At 40.8% G+C, this 17,864-nt stretch overlaps 1 protein-coding gene across 1 annotated transcript; it reads right to left on the bottom strand.

The window, feature by feature from the left end:
• Positions 1-12,671: 12,671 nt before the first annotated feature.
• LOC145452509 (uncharacterized) lies at positions 12,672-15,924 on the bottom strand. Its single transcript, XM_080330689.1, has one exon. It carries the CDS (start codon positions 15,587-15,589, stop codon positions 14,660-14,662), a length of 930 nt encoding a protein of 309 aa, XP_080186815.1. The 5' UTR covers positions 15,590-15,924; the 3' UTR covers positions 12,672-14,659.
• Positions 15,925-17,864: the final 1,940 nt, after the last annotated feature.

The raw sequence follows: 17,864 nt of genomic DNA, 5'->3' as shown, positions 1-17,864 counted from the left end.
ACGCGGATTGGCGACTCGCGGGGTCTTGCGCTGGAGATTTCGATATTTTTTACATGGCGAAAGGGGTTTGTGGGATTGTCGTATTGTATTGACGTTTTAGTCCGAAGCCGGGTGTGTATATTAGTCGTTCTCGTGGGACGTAAATACGTCGGTAAAGCACTGTAGAACACAAAAATTCGAAAGAGCCACGTTCAGTCTTCTACACTTTGATTGTTTTAACTTGTAACCCCTGGGTACAAAGATGCCATCTGCGGATGCGCAACCCTGAAAACCACAAAAAAGAAACCCAGCCCTCGCTAAATTTGAGACTCATTTCGGACTCAGCGCACGCCTTTCGACGAGCTCATCCGGTATTTTGCGCGGTTTCATTAACCTCTGCTTTGTTTCGCGTGTTCATGTTCCCTTTCCGCTCTTTTCACGTTTTAATTTTCGATGATCAATTTTTTTAAAACCCTTTCGTTGTTTCTCGTTAGTACTATTTCCTCTCGCACCAGTCAGTTATTCATATCCATGCCATAACTCCGCTCCGTTGGCCGCAGTGTGTAATAATATAGACTTGAAAACACTTGTACCGGTGTGCGTGTGTTGCGGACGGGGTTCAGGGATGATGGGATAGCTTAACGTGGTGCTTGTTTGCTTAGATTCACAGCAGTAACGTGGAAACTGGACAGTGGACACTCCAGATTCACCAGGCGATGTAGAATAAAAGTGAAGGGCTGGTGGATCAGGGACGTGCGATGAGGTTCATCGGTGGTGAGGCACTGACAGATTTATGCCCAAAATAGCAGATGTTTCGTTTCCTTTGAACAATGTGATGTTTGTAATGTAGCTGTGAGTGAATGATACATTTACAGTTGTATTCTTGCACGTGGTGATCCCGGCAATTGATGAACAATCTCGGGTAGGGTTGAGGAGTGTAGGATAGGTGATCCAACAAAATGACTATCAGTCTTAGGCAGTTTTGAGGAGTTCTAAGGCAGTGTGGGACATGAAAATGGTGTCCTGATCTGACAATACTTTCTATAGTGAGGTTATGTAGCACTTCAACCGCAATAGCTACATAAAACCAGCTTATATATGACGTTTTACTAGCCTAGTCCGAATAGCGACACTCAAATTTTTGGGGAATCCCCTATTTTTAGCCGATATTCTTCCAGCTCAATGTGCACACGGATGCAAGGGATGAATTACGAAAAAAAGTACCTATAATATGTTTTTATGGTATAAGGCATGGGAATCGGACTGAAAACCACGACATTTTGAAAGTCGATCAATTCTGAACAACCCTACTGTACATATCCCGGTCTGGAAGGAAAATGCATAACAGATATATAAGTGAGGGCATGTATATTCTCTTCACTAGCCAACGTGTACGCCGTCGCAACTATACGATTCATATTACACCGTCGGTCTGCGCAGTGGGTACTGGGTACCGCATTGTATGACTTCGCTGGTATTGTCGGATTGTTAGTTGACTGTAGGTGAGGCGAATCCATGTGTGCCTCACCTGGTCATTGTGTCTCTGCGCTGTCGATGTACGTAACGATGCTGACTTGGCGATTTTGAGCAGTGATGCGCTTCGGATGGGAGTGGGACCGAATTTTGCACAATTTTGAGACAGTCAGATCGGGTTTGGATTCTATTGCAGATTCTATTTCGTTGAAACGAGTCCGCTGATCACCATAGGGTTCATGAATCGACATCAGATTTTTGAACCGATAACTAGCACCTTCACTGATAACCCCGATATATTCAGCCGATATTTAAAAAATACGGCGTCTGGTTTAAGAGGCGCTTCCAAAACTTCAAAGCATTAATTTGATCAGCTTTGCAGCCATGCATTGCTTCGCTCAGAGATAAAAAAAACAACTAGAAATGCTGCATGAAGACACCTATGAGGTTAGCTGTAAGAAATATATCAATACTCACATAGCAGTCGCAGACAATAGTTCTCGGACCCCCTACTGCCATGCTACAACGTCTCGAAAATTGCTGATATTTTCTACCTGTAATGGCCGATACCGATATTTCTTTCAAAGCGCGATAGGGATTCGATATTATCGGCGATCCGATTATAGCAGTGGTCGGGAACCTATGGCTCGCGAGCCATATATGGCTCTTTTGGGCACAAGATATGGATCTTTGCGAAATTTTAATTTTTGTGCCTAATTTATTAATATTGCAGCAAGTTGTTATTAAATCTTCAGCACGAGAAGTATAATTATTCTTGTGGATTATAAACATGTTATTGATGGGTTAATAAGGTGACGTATTGAGGGTTCGGGGCTCGGACCCCTTTTCAAAATCCTCAAATTTAAGTTGCTGTCTCGCCGGCGACCAATATCACTCGCAAATTCGATGTAGCCGGTACGAAATCTTGAATTGCACGATGCATTCATTGATCAAAGAGACTACATAGGAGACATGGCAGCGCCTGTATCACAATGCATTGTTCAAATATACATTGTCTTTCTGATCTCCGGCGAGAAATAAACTGCGACTACAAACTCATAGCCCCCCTCCGGAAGTCTTGCACCCCCCCCCCAATCGCAGGCCCACCACTGCTCTCAGTGCAAAACAATTAAAATATATATTACTTGGAAAAAATCTATATAGCTCAAGTTTTGCATACTCATAATTGAAATAAGACAACCAGCATGATTAGTACGAGTTTTTGTCGAATTTGCGCTACTATGACGTCACAATTTTCCATTTGTGACGTAGTAGTGGATTGACATGTATGGCTCTTTGGGAAGTAAAATGGAAAATATAGGGTCAATATGGCTCTTCGGACGAAAAAGGTTCCCGACCACTGGATTCTAGGCCGGGCCCAACTTATTAGTAGGGGCTGGGCAAAATCGAGTACCTGAGTGATTCGATTCTAAATCACGTAATTTAGGGTTACCATATTTTGGAAATCATTTTTTCCCACTTCGTGATCGGTTGACCAAAATAAGGTCAGCTATCTCGATCAGCGCCCAAAATACAGTTTTGACTTAAAAAAGGTCTACTTTGCAGCTCAACTCCCGGATTACACTTTTTCTTCCATATTCGATGTTGGTTGACTAAAAAAAAAGTCAACTTTCCGGCTCAGTTCCCGAAATACCAGCTGGGGCGTTACTTCAGTCGAATTTGGCCATAAATTTTACCAAAATTCTCAAAATAGAGGACGTTTGGACGTCATCCGAGGACACTTTCAAAATAGTCAAAAAAGAGGACAAATCCTCGTAAATAGTATGGTAACCCTACACTGAAAAAAAAATTTACCTCGATATGTCTGGAAGCAGGGTGGCCAGCCACTTGGCAGTAATCTAACATTACCATCACTCAATGTAAATTTAACTTACGCTCGTCCAGTAATCTAACTTTACACGCCAGACTGTAATGTTACAGTCACCTCTGGTATATTCAATCTACATTCTCTTCTGTACATTACCGCCTTACCTACCTACAACCCTACATGCTGTCCTTGTAAATCAGATTACATGCCAGCTTGTAAATTCTCGTAGCCTACATCCATACCTATCCAAAGCAATGCGATGCCAAAATACCGCAAAAGTTTCCTCACGCTCTCACGACGACATTGGGACAGCTGTATATTCATTCATGATTCACGATGAAAAAGTATTGCTGCTGGAGGTCTAATTCTTGTTTAGGAGGCATGCAAATATAGCACGAGTGGTCTCAAGAAAAGGTGAATTAATTCCACCGCCGGATAAACTTCCAATTGCTTCTTTTTCTCGTCTTCATTCCTTCTGTGTGACTAGTATCTTGCAGTTCCACTAAAAATAATTCATGCGTAAGTCGCTATACTAAGCTTAAGTTGCTAACCTAGACATGACTTATAAAGACTAAGACAAATAGGCTAACAAAATAGAACAAGTTTTGAAGTACCGGTACTGGTACATTGTGAGTTGACGACTCCTCATTTGACATGATATGGCAGAGATTCATGACTTAAATGATCAATGTATAGAAAGAAAAGGTGCCTCATTTGATGCGGCATGTGAGCCAAACATATTCGAGCAGTGGATGAAAACACATCTAAGCTATGGCCGGATAAATGTCAATTACAAGCTAACAGTTTCAACTACTCCGCGGCAGAGCATGTGGTGTCGCAGGTCATTATACAAGTCGACTAATATCCCAAAATAGAACAGAGAATGGGGCGACTGAAATATTTAAATCATGAAACCAAAGTCATCCAGGTGGTGTGCAAAGTCGTAGATATTCACGGTAACTAATACTATACAGTACTGTACCTTTTACGATGCGCATCCCATTCATCAGTCCTGGGAATCTTCAACAAAAGTCTCTACTTTCTTCAATCACAGGTCACAAGCTTCGCACCGTCAGCCTTTGCATGCTCAAAGCTCAATATTAATGACCGACCAGACGGCTCGACACGCAGACGACTTTGAAATAAGTGATATTCATCCGCTCACATATGTCACCAATAATATTTACTGTCCACGTTATAATGTTTAATCTAGGTTGGTTTTTCATACAGAAACATCTATCAACACATATAGTCCCTTTCTTTCGCATCTAATTTCGTATATATTGATATTTATTCCACGATATGTGGTTCCCTACTTACTTGTACCTAACCGGACGCTGCTTGTGATGTCACAGTTGCACGTTGGTTGCTTATAACTAGGGCAATTTTTTTTTGACATGTCAAAAAAAGTCAAAATTAGGTCAAAATTGTAGCGTTAGGTCAAAATTTGTCAAAATTGTTTACAAAGTAAAACATTTTTTGACCTCTGCATTTCGTTTGTATCGTAGATTTTGCGCTGTCGGTGAACTTATCATTTGATATTTTACAGCTTGTAGCCTACTTTATATGCCTACCGTTGTAAACGGACCATCGTCTGCTCATTGTGAATCATAAATGGTCAAATGAAACAAATAGTGACATGGTTTTATGGTCAGCGTACCGCAATATCCTAGCTGAAGCAAGACTGCTTGGACATTGCATGGTTCTTATATCAAGAAGCGCAAGCTGAAAAATTGTGATATAGACAGCATTGTCAGAATGAAGCAACACGGTTTGTCACCAGCAGTGTGCACACAACTTGAGTGTTGTCAGCCAACAAATGCTGCTGTTGAACGTTCTCTCTCCGTTCTTGGCAAGCTACGTAGTGTAGCGAACCGCTGGTCCTTTTAACCCAATGTCCCTAGCTAACGTCAGGCATCCGTTATGAAGGAATTATACTTTGCTTGTATTAGGATTTTAGTATATCATGACAACTTGTAGAACTCTACTATCTCTGCTAGTGTTGCGCAAGCTTTGTAAGCATTGTTACGCCAAACTTAGTCCTAGCTAGAGTACTGCCTTTTTCCTGTCACTAGGACTTTACCAACCCGTTCTCATTGGCTAACGCATTACAATCGCATTCATTGTTACGCATTTTCGGGTATATAAACCCACGTTTCTCTGTGACGGCCCTTGAGATCTGAGATTCACCTCAGCGCCTAACGTATCTCTGCTGCAATACATCCGTACCGAGTGAAACTGTGAGTTAAGAAGTCGCCAACCTAAAGACAGCCAGCCGGTCGCCAGTCAGCTATCTACTGCTCCAGGCACGACACAGCTACACCGTCACAGTAGTAAGGACAGACACCTTCTACCCGAGAATGTAGGAAAGGATCTTTCGTTGTACTACAACAAATTTCAATTATTTCCACCAGGATAAGTAATGTAACTTCTGAAATTCTTCATAGGGCCAGATTTCGTTAAAATACTAGTTTTTCATGTAAAAATCTGTCAGTTTTTGAGCCAAAACCGTTTTTTCAGGCCAATCTACTTTGTAAGGACAGACAGTTCCAACCAGAAATGAAGATAAGTAGTACAATTTTAACATTATATACGAAAACACCTAATTTGCATACGTGAGGTCAAAATTTGGTCAAATTTCAGTTTTTTTAGGTCAAAAAAGGTCAAAATTCAGATTTTTTAGGTCAAAATCTTCCGTTTTTTAGGTCAAAAAAAAATTGCCCTACTTATAACGAATCTCAGAAAAACCTGCAACGCGTAACCTAAGGTAACTTATTATAGGTCGCCGTGTCCGCCATTAAGAAACTGAGCCTGCTGTGCTGATATTTCTAGTTTCAGGAAATGATGATATATTCTAAACTGATTTTTGTAACTCATCAGCCCTATCAGTGACAACAAATCTAACCGCCGAGACCGACCGTGTAGCCATAGCCTTATAATATAATGTCTTATGGTGTAACCATAGTGTCCTATATGGTGTCGACACAAGCAAATCGCACGGTTCAATGAAATTGTATCACGTCACAGTTTCCATTTGGCTACAGGCAATTTGACGGTGATTTTTGACCGACTTGCCGAGCATTAAATTTGATGAATCGGGTATCAATCGAAAGCTGACGCTGTACTGCTTGCGAAAATATAAATTTTATTCCACTCATAGCCCTGGAACCCCCACAATCTGCCCCCAATTATTCATTGTCGAGTAGATTGGCAGTGTGACGCAACAATGATGTCTGGCGAGACGAGAGACTAGCTCAAGAGCAAGGATGCGGCCGAGCGGCGAGAGTGGGATCAGCTGACGTCGCGGCAATAGCAATGTGCAACCGCGCCACAGAGAAACGCTGCGCTGTTGATACTTTTTCTATGTGTTTCGGTACAAGCGAGCACACACCAGCCTTTCCTTGACTTGTAAGGGTAGAACTGGGTCCACGGAATGTATTAGGGCCCTACCAATTTTCGCGCAATATCCTTCAGCTGATAGAGATATGTAGGCTACGTCTAAGTAGTCTACATTGGATATGTCAGATTATTATGATATCGATTGCCTTAGCCCGCTTGTTGCGTAGGGCTCCAGAGATGCGTGGCGCTGTTGATACTTTTTCTATGCGCTTCGCTAAAAGCGAGCACACACCAGCCTTTCCTTGACTTGTAATGGTAGAACTGGGTCCACAATGTATTTGGTCCCTACCAATTTTCGCGCAATCCTTCAGCTGTTAGAGATATTTCTAGTAAGAAAAATATACTTTCAAGTAATAAGATTCACTCAAGACAGCAAATTTAGATAATGTAAATATATCATATTGTAGTAATACAACTACAGTGTTGAGTTTTCACTCTAGTCCCCATAAGCACCACGTCGGTGACCTTGCCAAATTCCGAGAAGGCGAAAAAGTGCAAACTCTGTTGGGCCGTATGGACAATGGACATTCAGTTATTCACAGATGCGAAAAAAATACTGCAAATCCGTTTTACGTAAGTTACATTAGGAATATATATACAGGCTACAGAATGAATATAATTCAAATATCTGTGATACCACTGTATTACTTTTGACGCAAAAGGTCCCCGGCATTCAAAAAACTATTTGGTGATTGAAAAATGCTAAACCAAATTCCAACGTCAACGTTTATAGTGATATCAGATATATTCCAGTGAAAAACAAAGGTATGAATTTGGTGGTAACATTTTGGAATCATTTGGCAGGTATGGCCCGCAAGCTTTCTAGTAATGGATTGAATCCGGACAGCGATACCAGTTTAATTCGACACTCCTGCTGTTAAACTTTATTCAACAATCAACATTTTACCTGCTGCATTCGCGGACCAAGTCCTACCCATACGGATCAAATAAAAGCTTGTAATGTATGCTCATGCTCAATGCTCCTTGCTCACACTTAACCATAAAAGCGACTATCGAAAGTATCGACACCCGCCATCAACAGCGCGACGTGTCTCTGGAGCCCTACGCAACAAGCGGGCTAAGGCAATCGATATCATAATAATCTGACATATCCAATGTAGACTACTTAGACGTAGCCTACATATCTTTATCAGCTGAAGGATATTGCGCGAAAATTGGTAGGGCCCTAATACATTCTGTGGACCCAGTTCTACCCTTACAAGTCAAGGAAAGGCTGGTGTGTGCTCGCTTGTACCGAAACGCATAGAAGAAGTATCAACAGCGCAGCGTTTCTCTGTGGCGCGGTTGCACATAGCTATTGCCGCGACATCAGCTGATCCCACTCTCGCCGCTCGGCCGCATCCTTGCTCTTGAGCTAGTCTCTCGTTTCGCCAGACAGCATTGTTGCGTCACACTGCCAATCTACTCGACAATGAATAATTGGGGGCTGATTGTGGGGGTTCCAGGGCCGCGAGCGGAATAAAATTTATATTTTCGTAATCAGTGCAGAGTCAGCTTTCGATTGATATCCGATTCATCAAATTTAATGCTCGGCAAGCCGGTCAAAAATCACCGTCAAATTGCCTGTAGCCAAATGGAAACTGTGACGTGATACAATTTCATTGAACCGTGCGATTTGCTTGTGTCGACACCATATAGGACACTATGGTGTAACCACATTGTCAGCTGTTTCTTGCACCGAACTATGCACTATACCGAAATTGGCACTAGGGTCAACCATTTCCGTGTGACCTAACCCTGTCTCGCGAAAGAGGTTGAATCAGGTTAAATCGCAACGACAATGACATCACATAGTGACATGCACTTCCACGTATACATTGGCTGCTGGGGTTTGGAAGCTAATCAATTTCGCCATTAGCTTGGTAAAATGCCGTAGCGAGTAACTGTCAGTAACCTTGCGAAGAAATTCTGGTAACTTGACTTAGCAGCTAAATGAATTTAATATTACATATCAAAATGTAAAATGACAAGCTACACGCTGCTATTGGCTGCGACCGATATTTCGTTGTAAAATTTACAGAAATTTCTTTGTAAATCTACCAGATTTTTTGTGTGTACGTAATATGCTTCGAGTCGAGTCTAATATCACTGATTATGACGTAGTAAATGTATATAAGATGTCAAGGTTCAAATATGTACCCTTTGTGCCACCACAAGGAATATAATGCCTATTATTCATCACATTACTTATACTTTGGTGATATTTCGACCCTACCGATTTCATTTCACTTCGTGACAATGTTATGGGAGTCATGACTTCGGAAATGTGCTATTTCCAGTAACAGTCGTAGCTTTGTACTATGTTTCGTATGCTGCGATACGGCCAATCAAGGTTTCAAGGCTTCCTCAGTGGAAAATAGTATCGAAACCATAATTCTCGTTGATAAAATAACTTTCAGTGGCGAGGAGCGTATGATTTCAGTACTCGAAAAAATCGTCTGCTACCCGGCTCGAATCATCAAAATAATTACTCAATTTATTGTGCCCAGCCCTCATTTATCACGCACAGTCGTAGACAGGGGTAGACATGTTGAGATGTCCAGGATCAATTTTTGAAGTACCCATCTCACCTGCATCCCATACTGTAACCTGTAAGTGTAACATCCCTTACCATCGCCTGCCTTTTTTGATAATTCGGTCGGCTATTTCTCATTGAGTGAACACTGCAATTGTTCTGTGCTCTTTTCAACACGTTCTGCCATTTACTATTTGTGTTCTCCAAGTTGGGTAGTTTGGTTGATTGTCTTTACCAAGCCGTTTCGAATCCTTCACTTCTTCTGCCTGTATTGCAATTCTTGAATTGATAAAATGGTAATAAAGGATATACTGATCGGATTTGGCAACCCCTGCTGGGGTAAAGTCGAACGACAAAGAAGACACACGGTCAAAATTTGCGTCTCTTTTGGTGAAGTGGAATGCAAGATCATTTAGATACTTGCGTTAACAGCTTTTATGGTAACTAGTCGAGGAATTGTTAGCTCCTCTTGTCCTCCAGTCAGGGTTGCCAGACATCTTTTGAGAAAAAGGGCCAAACAGCGCTGGAAAAGGGGCCAAGAAGGGTCAAATTGTTCAATGACGTTAAGAACGTTGCAACATTATTCACAGACCTTTTGTCAATTTCCTGGAATTCCAGTTTTATATTGTTGATACTGTTGTAGGAAACCAAATCCACTTCCTACAACTACACTGGATCCAACTAAAATAACTGCTATTATTTCAAGCCTTTTCCAACTGAATATAAAATCGTAAAATAAAAACTTTTTGTGCTATAATATGAGAATAAATAAATGCTATGAATTTTACTTAAAAATTGAGAGAATAGTTTTACTTTTGAAACTTATCCATGTTATATACCTAATTTTCAGGTTTTTCACCAAAAAACTCTCCGGATATGTTGAAGTTTTTTTCCTTGAAATTTATATCCATCATTAACTACTAAGGGTACTCATTTTCTGACTTTTTCTGCTACTTTAGCTTCCAGCCATATTCGATGCCTTTTCGTCCATCTGTTCACAAATCTGTATTATAATTCCAACACAAACTACACTCTACAAAAACAGATCCAAATCTTAATCTTCTACTGGATCCCAACCTTTTTCGGCTCATCGCCCCCTTATCAATCTCCACACACATTTTGCCCCCTTATTTATGGATCCGAAAAATAAGATATCTGGGAAAGTTATTGACCTAATTCTGATCGCTGGGGAATTTATTGGAAAAAAAGCCATTTTCCGAAGTGTTAGGTGCTCTGAAAACCGTTTTCCACGTCTATTTTCCATTGGGTTGACCTTTTTTCGCGTAATATATGCAAAATAAGCCGTATTCTCGTGTGTCTTTTGACTGTGTTAATGAAATATATCTCCCATCCACGTTCTAACATTTTCGCCCCCTGTGATATTTTACTCCCCTTGTTTCCTAAAATCGCCCACGTTGGGAACCACTCTTCTACAGTGTTTTCACTCGAATCTTTGACACCGGCATAAACATTGTCAGCTCAATTTGCGAGATACATTTATTTGAATAGCTAGTTTGATGGTATATCCCAACTGCTTCCAAAAAGGGCCAAATATTGAAAATAAAGGGCCAAGGGGCCAAATTAATTTTTTTGGGGCCAACTGCCTCTAAAAAGGGCCAAATTTGTGGAATTTGGCCCCAAAAGGGCCAATCTGGCAACCCTGCCTCCAGTGATAGGAGCTGAGATTGCGTAGATTTTAATCGAAGAACGAATGACCGAGCAGTCATATTTCACTCATCTATGCCACCTAGCGATACGCATTCTTAGAAACTAAGCACGTATGTAAGCTGCAACGCATTTCGAGTTCAAGGATTCATCCTCACTTTCAGAAGGCTTTGCTCCCCCTTGTATATTATCACATCCCGAAAGAGGGCCCTACTCACTTCAAGAACCTGTGAATGACGCTCTTTGCACTGCGCTTGGTCGTTTTGGCATCTTTAGTATCTGTTCATTATTTCACATTGTGCCAACAAAAACACTAACATTGAATGACATTATAGGTGATAAAAGGTTACATAAAATGGTCATATGCCAATATATCAGCTCCGGTCACAAGTTTTCTGATTTTAATTATTCATTCGGTCCTCATCTAAAGTATTCTGGCTACCCTACTCCAGGTGCTGTCACATGCTTTCCGTGAATTTGGATTACTAACCATAACCTAGGACAGAGGTCTCAAACACGCGGTCCCCCAAGGCATTTTTGAATTTCAAAGTACTCAACAATATTCATGTGCCATATATCTTTTTTAGATATAAGAACTTAAAGTTCACACTAAAACTATTATGAAAATCACTGAAATCTAAACAAACTCCACTATCACATCACTTTTAAAAGCTACCATGCGGTAGAAGATCAGCTAGTACGTCTCCTTTCTGGTTCATGATGATAAAACACGACACGGTGATGATTCGTGACTGTAAATTGTGACATGATTTGGTGCGACCTTTTTGTAAAACTACTCGATTCCGGAATAACTGGGTGATTAAATAAAAATGAGTCGGGCCCAACGTTAAAATCAGAGAAGGACTTGCGACTCGGAACGGTGACTTGGTAATCCTACAAACGCAAGAATCAATGAAACTGGCATGGGGAATAGTAATATATCAAAAGGTCGTAGTTTGCGTTGCGTAGGGTATATTATCTAATCAGGTCAGTATGGCAATAATTGGCTTTCTGTGACCCCCGTGACGTATAGTTGGTTACATCCTGCATGTTGTTTGTTCTCTATATCCATGTTATTATCGGTGTTGAGTAAGGTAGTAGTACGCTCTACAGCTGTAACACCAATGAATTCTTCGTCGATTGGACATTTTTATTCCAGGGGTTCTTAACCAGGGCGCGATTTTATGTGAATGGGCTTTCCGATTTTAATATAGCTACCATCAGAAATTGTGTTGAAAACGGACAGGGACTACGAGAAATCTCATTGGAAACACAAGGGGTACTATCGCTAAAAAAGTTAAAACGCAATGTAAATACTATGGCTCAACAATTATTATATTTAAGTTGTTATTGATATGTTCCAATAATAATAATCGAAAATATTCTACACGGAATTGTGGAACGTCAAAGGTTCACTAGCGGCAACGTTATAACCCGACAGTTTTACGATGTCATGATGCATCCTCTGGTATGATATCTATAACTCAATAATTGAAAAAATTATGCCCGGCACAAAAACAATTTTATTCAAATATTTGAAAATGTGATTTTTTCCTTGACAAGCGTGATTATTACAATAGTAAACTACATTTCCACGATGTTTGTGGAATGCCTGTCTGCAAGGTCCCGTCAAGCAAGGCCTACTTGGAACTTATACATTAAATATCTCTATTATCGATGCTGCGGCCCGCGGCGTCATCGAAAACTGGGAAATTGGCCCGCGAGCGCATTTGAGTTTGAGACCTCTGACCTAGGATATCCAATTGTTTCAATAAACCACCCACAACTGAACCGAAATATGATTCGATCTTCGACTGCAGTTTAATTCGTATAGAATTTGAAAAGGTATCAAACGACTGAAACGAAAACATTGATAGCAAAATGTATAGAAAACTGTGCAATGAGCAATATCACAAAAATATTGAAGCTGACTAGAATTCATCGACATTATGTACCACAAATCATCGCACAGATTAATTGACTAACTACATTGGCTCGATGGAAAGTCGGACCTAGCCAATGATTCTGATTCACAGCAGTGTTACCCTAGGCTGATAAGTGGTTACGTGCAGTAGAATATCAGACTGCTATATTCCAATGCAGATTTCAGTTAGTTAGATAGTGCTCAATACATGTTCAATGTAATAGAGACACGATTCCAGGCATTGACACCAAGCACAAACCCAGGCGGGGCAGAAGATACTTTCCAGACCCTAGCGGCCCCAGTTTTGGTTTACAACATCCTTGAACTAATACATGATATGCAGTTGGTCACTTGGCATCATCGGTTGACCGGTCCGTAAACATACGAGCATGGAACACTTGAGCAATGAGCATGCGTGTTCAAGTTAGGGTTAGGTAGATGAGGACACTGGTCAGGTAGCAAAGTACCTTTACTTTTTCAAAGTACTCAAGTAAGTGCCTACTTACAGTCCTACTTAAATAGTTTTTTATAAAAAACTACTAAACTTTTACACTTGGGAATTTGAAAAGTAGAAAGTAGTTTTGTGATAAGTTTTCACCACTTTTATTGAGTGAAATTATCACAAGCCCCCGCATCACTAGCCGCAAAGATATACATCTTTCGCTTTTGGAAAGTAGTCGCCTCCGATGAACTGCTAAAAGCACGCCAACCCCGGCAAAATCGACTTTCAATACCTTGCATCTTGTACATCCGGGATTGAGGAAGTATTGATGGTTACCAGTGAATTCAGCATTTGGTGATTTTGGTATTATAATTACATGCGAAAGCGATGGATTTATATAGCATGAATGTATTCGATAATGAATGTAACACTGAATGTCCATGTCCATGTGTGACACTTGGTGAATTCGGAACTCGGCACATAGGCCTATGTAATAATTAGGGCTGGCAAAATCGAGTACCTGAGTGATTCGATTCTGAATCACGAATTACGCTTCGAACCGAGTATCACTCATTATGACGTCACAACAGAATGTACTATGTCAAAGTTCACGTATGTACCTTGTATGTCACCACAAAGAATTTAATGCCAGTTATCCGTCACATTAGAGATACTTTGGTATTTTTTCGACGATGCCGATTTCATTGCACTTCTTGACAATGTTGTGGGATGATCATGACTTCGGAAATGTGTTATTTCCAGTAACGTTCGCAGCTTTGTACTATGTCTCGTATGCTGCGACACGGCCAACCAAGGTTTCAAGGCCTCCTCAGTGGAAAATATTATCGAATTATAATTCTCGTTAGTAATTTAACTTTCAGTGGCGAGGAGTGTATAATTTCAGTAATCGAAAAAATCGTTTTTTCCTACTCGACTTGAATCATTAAGATTAACACTCTGTTCAGATTCGAGCTTTCGAATCATTGTGCCCAGCCTAGTAATAATGCATTCTGGTGGGTTACGCACTTAAGCTAATTGTAGGTTATCATTAGGATTAGGTGCCAAATTCACTGAAAACCGTTTTGACATGATTGTATTTGAAACTTTTACCCGTAATGGACTAGAAATTCGCGGTGTTACTTCGGCTACTACTGTAGTAGCAACGTTAACTAGCTTCACCACATCTGGTTTTAGCGTTACTAGAGATGATTTGTGGTCATAAACTCGCACGCCCAAACGTCGGGTGCCCAGGTTGTCAGGTTCCATATCTAACGCCTGAATTGGGTCGAGACGTCACAGCTGACATAATTCCGAACACGTCAGAAAACGTTGATTTCTGATACACGGGACTGATCGCGTGTAAGTCGTACAGCGACGTGAAGGAATTGCGCTTCTGCGCCGTACTTAAGACCCTCAGTCGTCTGAAAAGAAATCTTCGTCGTAAACGACTAACGCTCTCTTTTCCTTCACGTTTGTCGGGCCCTTGTCCGAGTGCGACACCGCGAGAGGTGCCCACACCGATGACGACACTGCAGACTCGAGCATTTTCTGTCGACGCGCCAACGAAACCTTAAGCCTAGTCCCGGCCACCATCGCGTCATTCATAGCGTCGATCGACTTTTCGGCCGCTTCGAAAGAGTTGTAAGTGATGAACCCGCTCTTGCAGTTTTGCTCAATGTCGACTTTGATTATCTTCCCGAATTTAGAAAAGTTATCCTCCAGAAGAGGCTCGGACAGCTCGTAACCGTGGATGTAAATCGTGTTGCCTCTCTTCGGAGTGGCTCGGTCGAATTTCCGGTTCTCTTTCGAAAAACGGTTGAAACCGTCTTTCCTGTTTTTACCCGAGTTTTTATTGTTCGCGTTGGCGTCGCTTTTCTTGGGTTCGACGGTCTTTTTCGGGGACGATTCCTCGTTTTGATCGGACGAGCTGGCATTTCCGGGGCTGAATGGTTGAAAAACCGGCTTTTTTCCGGTGTCATCGCGTTTTTTCTTAGCTAGAGACCGTTTGAATGTCGTTTTTGTTTCGGCTTTTAATTTGATCGCGCCGGATTTGATCAATTCTTTGGCTGCGGCTGTGTTAGCTGCTGCCTCGAACGAGGAGATATTTCGTATGCGTGCGATAGCTTGGCTTTTATCGGCAGCATTAGGTTTTACAGACTCGGAAATCGATCTGGTAATTCCCTTTTTCTTTTTTGCCTTGGAAGGACCAGTTTCGGCGGCTTCCGCTTCTTCTAGTTTACGTTTCGCCCGCAACTGCTGTAGGTGTTTCTTCTTTTTTCGTAGCAGAACGTATTTTTTCTTCAAAAACTCCTCTTCTTCGGTTAATTTCGAAGAAAACCCCATTATTTGAACGGGTAGTGGATGTTACGCGGTAGTGTATCTAGGGAAGACGTGACAAAATACGAGACAGTGAGAGATATTCGCAACTGTGATATAGGCTAAAGATATTCAGTTACAGTGTTACATTCGTTATAAAGCCAAAAGCCAGTAAAATAGATTGGTATATAGCAGAGATGAGCACGGATTAGGATTAGGTTTTGAAAAAACAGGATTTGTGAAATTTTGTCGGATTTGGATTAGACATTTTTTTCAGAACGGATTAGGATTTGGATTGGATTAACCTATTTTCTGGGAGATTGAAATGTCGTGTGGCGAATGGCGACAAACTTAATTCAGATCAGTATTAATGTACTTATGGTTACTAAGTTATCTTGAATCAAGTGAATGGTTGGTTGTCAAAGAAAATTTTCGAATCATTCCATTGCATGAATTAGTTTTTTTTCTGAATTGCCAGTTGGAATCGGATTAGGATTGGACATGGACTTGAATATGAAAAAGTTATGGATTAGGTTTTGGATTTGGATTTGAAGGTTCGGATTTGGATTGGATTAGGACATAGAAATTTCAAATCCGCTCATCTCTGGTATATAGCTTGAATCGATCAATATGACCTACCTTATTCACCGTATACTCAGAAAAATATAGGGAACAGGCAAAGAAGAACCACTTATTTTTTATCATTTTGAATGCTTTCAACCTTTCAACGCAATAGATATGCAGTCTCCTTTAAGTTCCAGCATGTTGGTATGTGTTTTTAGTACTTATTACCTATACCATACCAACACGCTACAACATTGAATTCAAGACTGTAGTTTCTCGGAAGAGGAAAATTGGGATTGCCTCGAAGCGAACACTATTACAATGTGGAGAGCACGTACCCAATTTTTGTTGAATTCAAAAATGACTTCCTTTTTCTCCAGCACATGAAGTTTACGGGTTAGGCACCCACCACATTGTCTCATAACCCACATAAAAGTAGGCTACTACGGTACTACTTTCAATATACTGCCTTTATTTTATAAAGCGTTTCAAAAACCACAAGCAGTCGAAAGTAAATCAATAGACTCCAAATAAGCCTTTGTACTGCTTTATTTGGCGGTTTGAACGGATATTGCATCTGCCGGACAAATAAAAGTGTTAGTTTCAGGGTCCGAATTTACGCTAATAACTCATAATTCTGTAGGTTGTCTCGTTTGATACACAAGCAATAGTCAGTTAACATATGTAAGCTCCAATCTACTCTGTTGTGTTGGCTTACTTACTCCTTGCCCATCGCTGACTATGCCAAGGTCTTCTGGGAAATTATTTAGATATTTTAGCTTTTTTGAATGTCTGCTGTCCGACATAAACATATGGCAGCGCAGTGGCACATGTGTATCAGGGTTACAGGTGCATTCTTATTGTCTGACCACTAAGAATACACAATATTTCAAAGCTGACACATATGATCTAATCGAGGTTGTGATATTGCAACAATTCAATGTTTCTGTTATTTTATTGCATGTTGACAACGCGTCTCTAGACGACAGCGTCGGAAACCGTGAAAAGCTGAACTGGTGCAGAGTTGGTACTCAGCTAACACTTTTATAAAGAGCTAAATAGTTGTTGTCAACGCTACAAAGTCTACAAAACGGCCATTAATTAACCCTTCCCGCGTTCTGTCTACTTGGCAGGGGCTACTACTATGGCTAGCATAACTCTGAGCCATTATTCTTCACAGATACCAACATCCCCACCTACCGAGTTATACTAAAACGAAGAGATATCCGCACAAGGTCATACACCTAAAAAGTTCTACGTTTTTTAAAAATTTTATATCTTTTTGGAATCAGTGCAACAGTAACTTTCGATCAAGACCAGTACCAGTAAATTCTGCGCTATGGAAGATAACTTTTGGATTGCCAGAAATCCTACATTTGCTTACGCAAAAACAATTCTAAATCGAGCCTCAGCGAAGCGGAACGAAGCTGCAAAATCGGTCAATGCCATTCCATATTCGCATTCATCAGAGGTAACCAGATTTGAAATTTCCTTGTCCGAATCCAATCCAAATCCGAAGCTTCAAAACCTAATCCATAAATTTTGTATATTTCAATCCTAATCCGATTCAAACTTAGAATTTAAAGAGCTTCTTGGAGGGAGGTACAGAACTTCAATATACACAATTAGAACTCCACTACGTCTTATGTCAATCATTCTGTAAACAGAAACAAAACGCTAAATGAGTGCCAAAGTACATGAAATATCTATGGTAGGACGTAAAACTTTATCGCCGTTA

The sequence above is a fragment of the Botryllus schlosseri genome, chromosome 12 (genome assembly GCF_051294905.1).
Source record: "Botryllus schlosseri isolate E-star chromosome 12, Bs_hap1, whole genome shotgun sequence".
Classification (NCBI taxonomy): Eukaryota; Metazoa; Chordata; class Ascidiacea; order Stolidobranchia; family Styelidae; genus Botryllus; species Botryllus schlosseri.
This window is presented reverse-complemented; position numbering and strand designations above follow the sequence as displayed.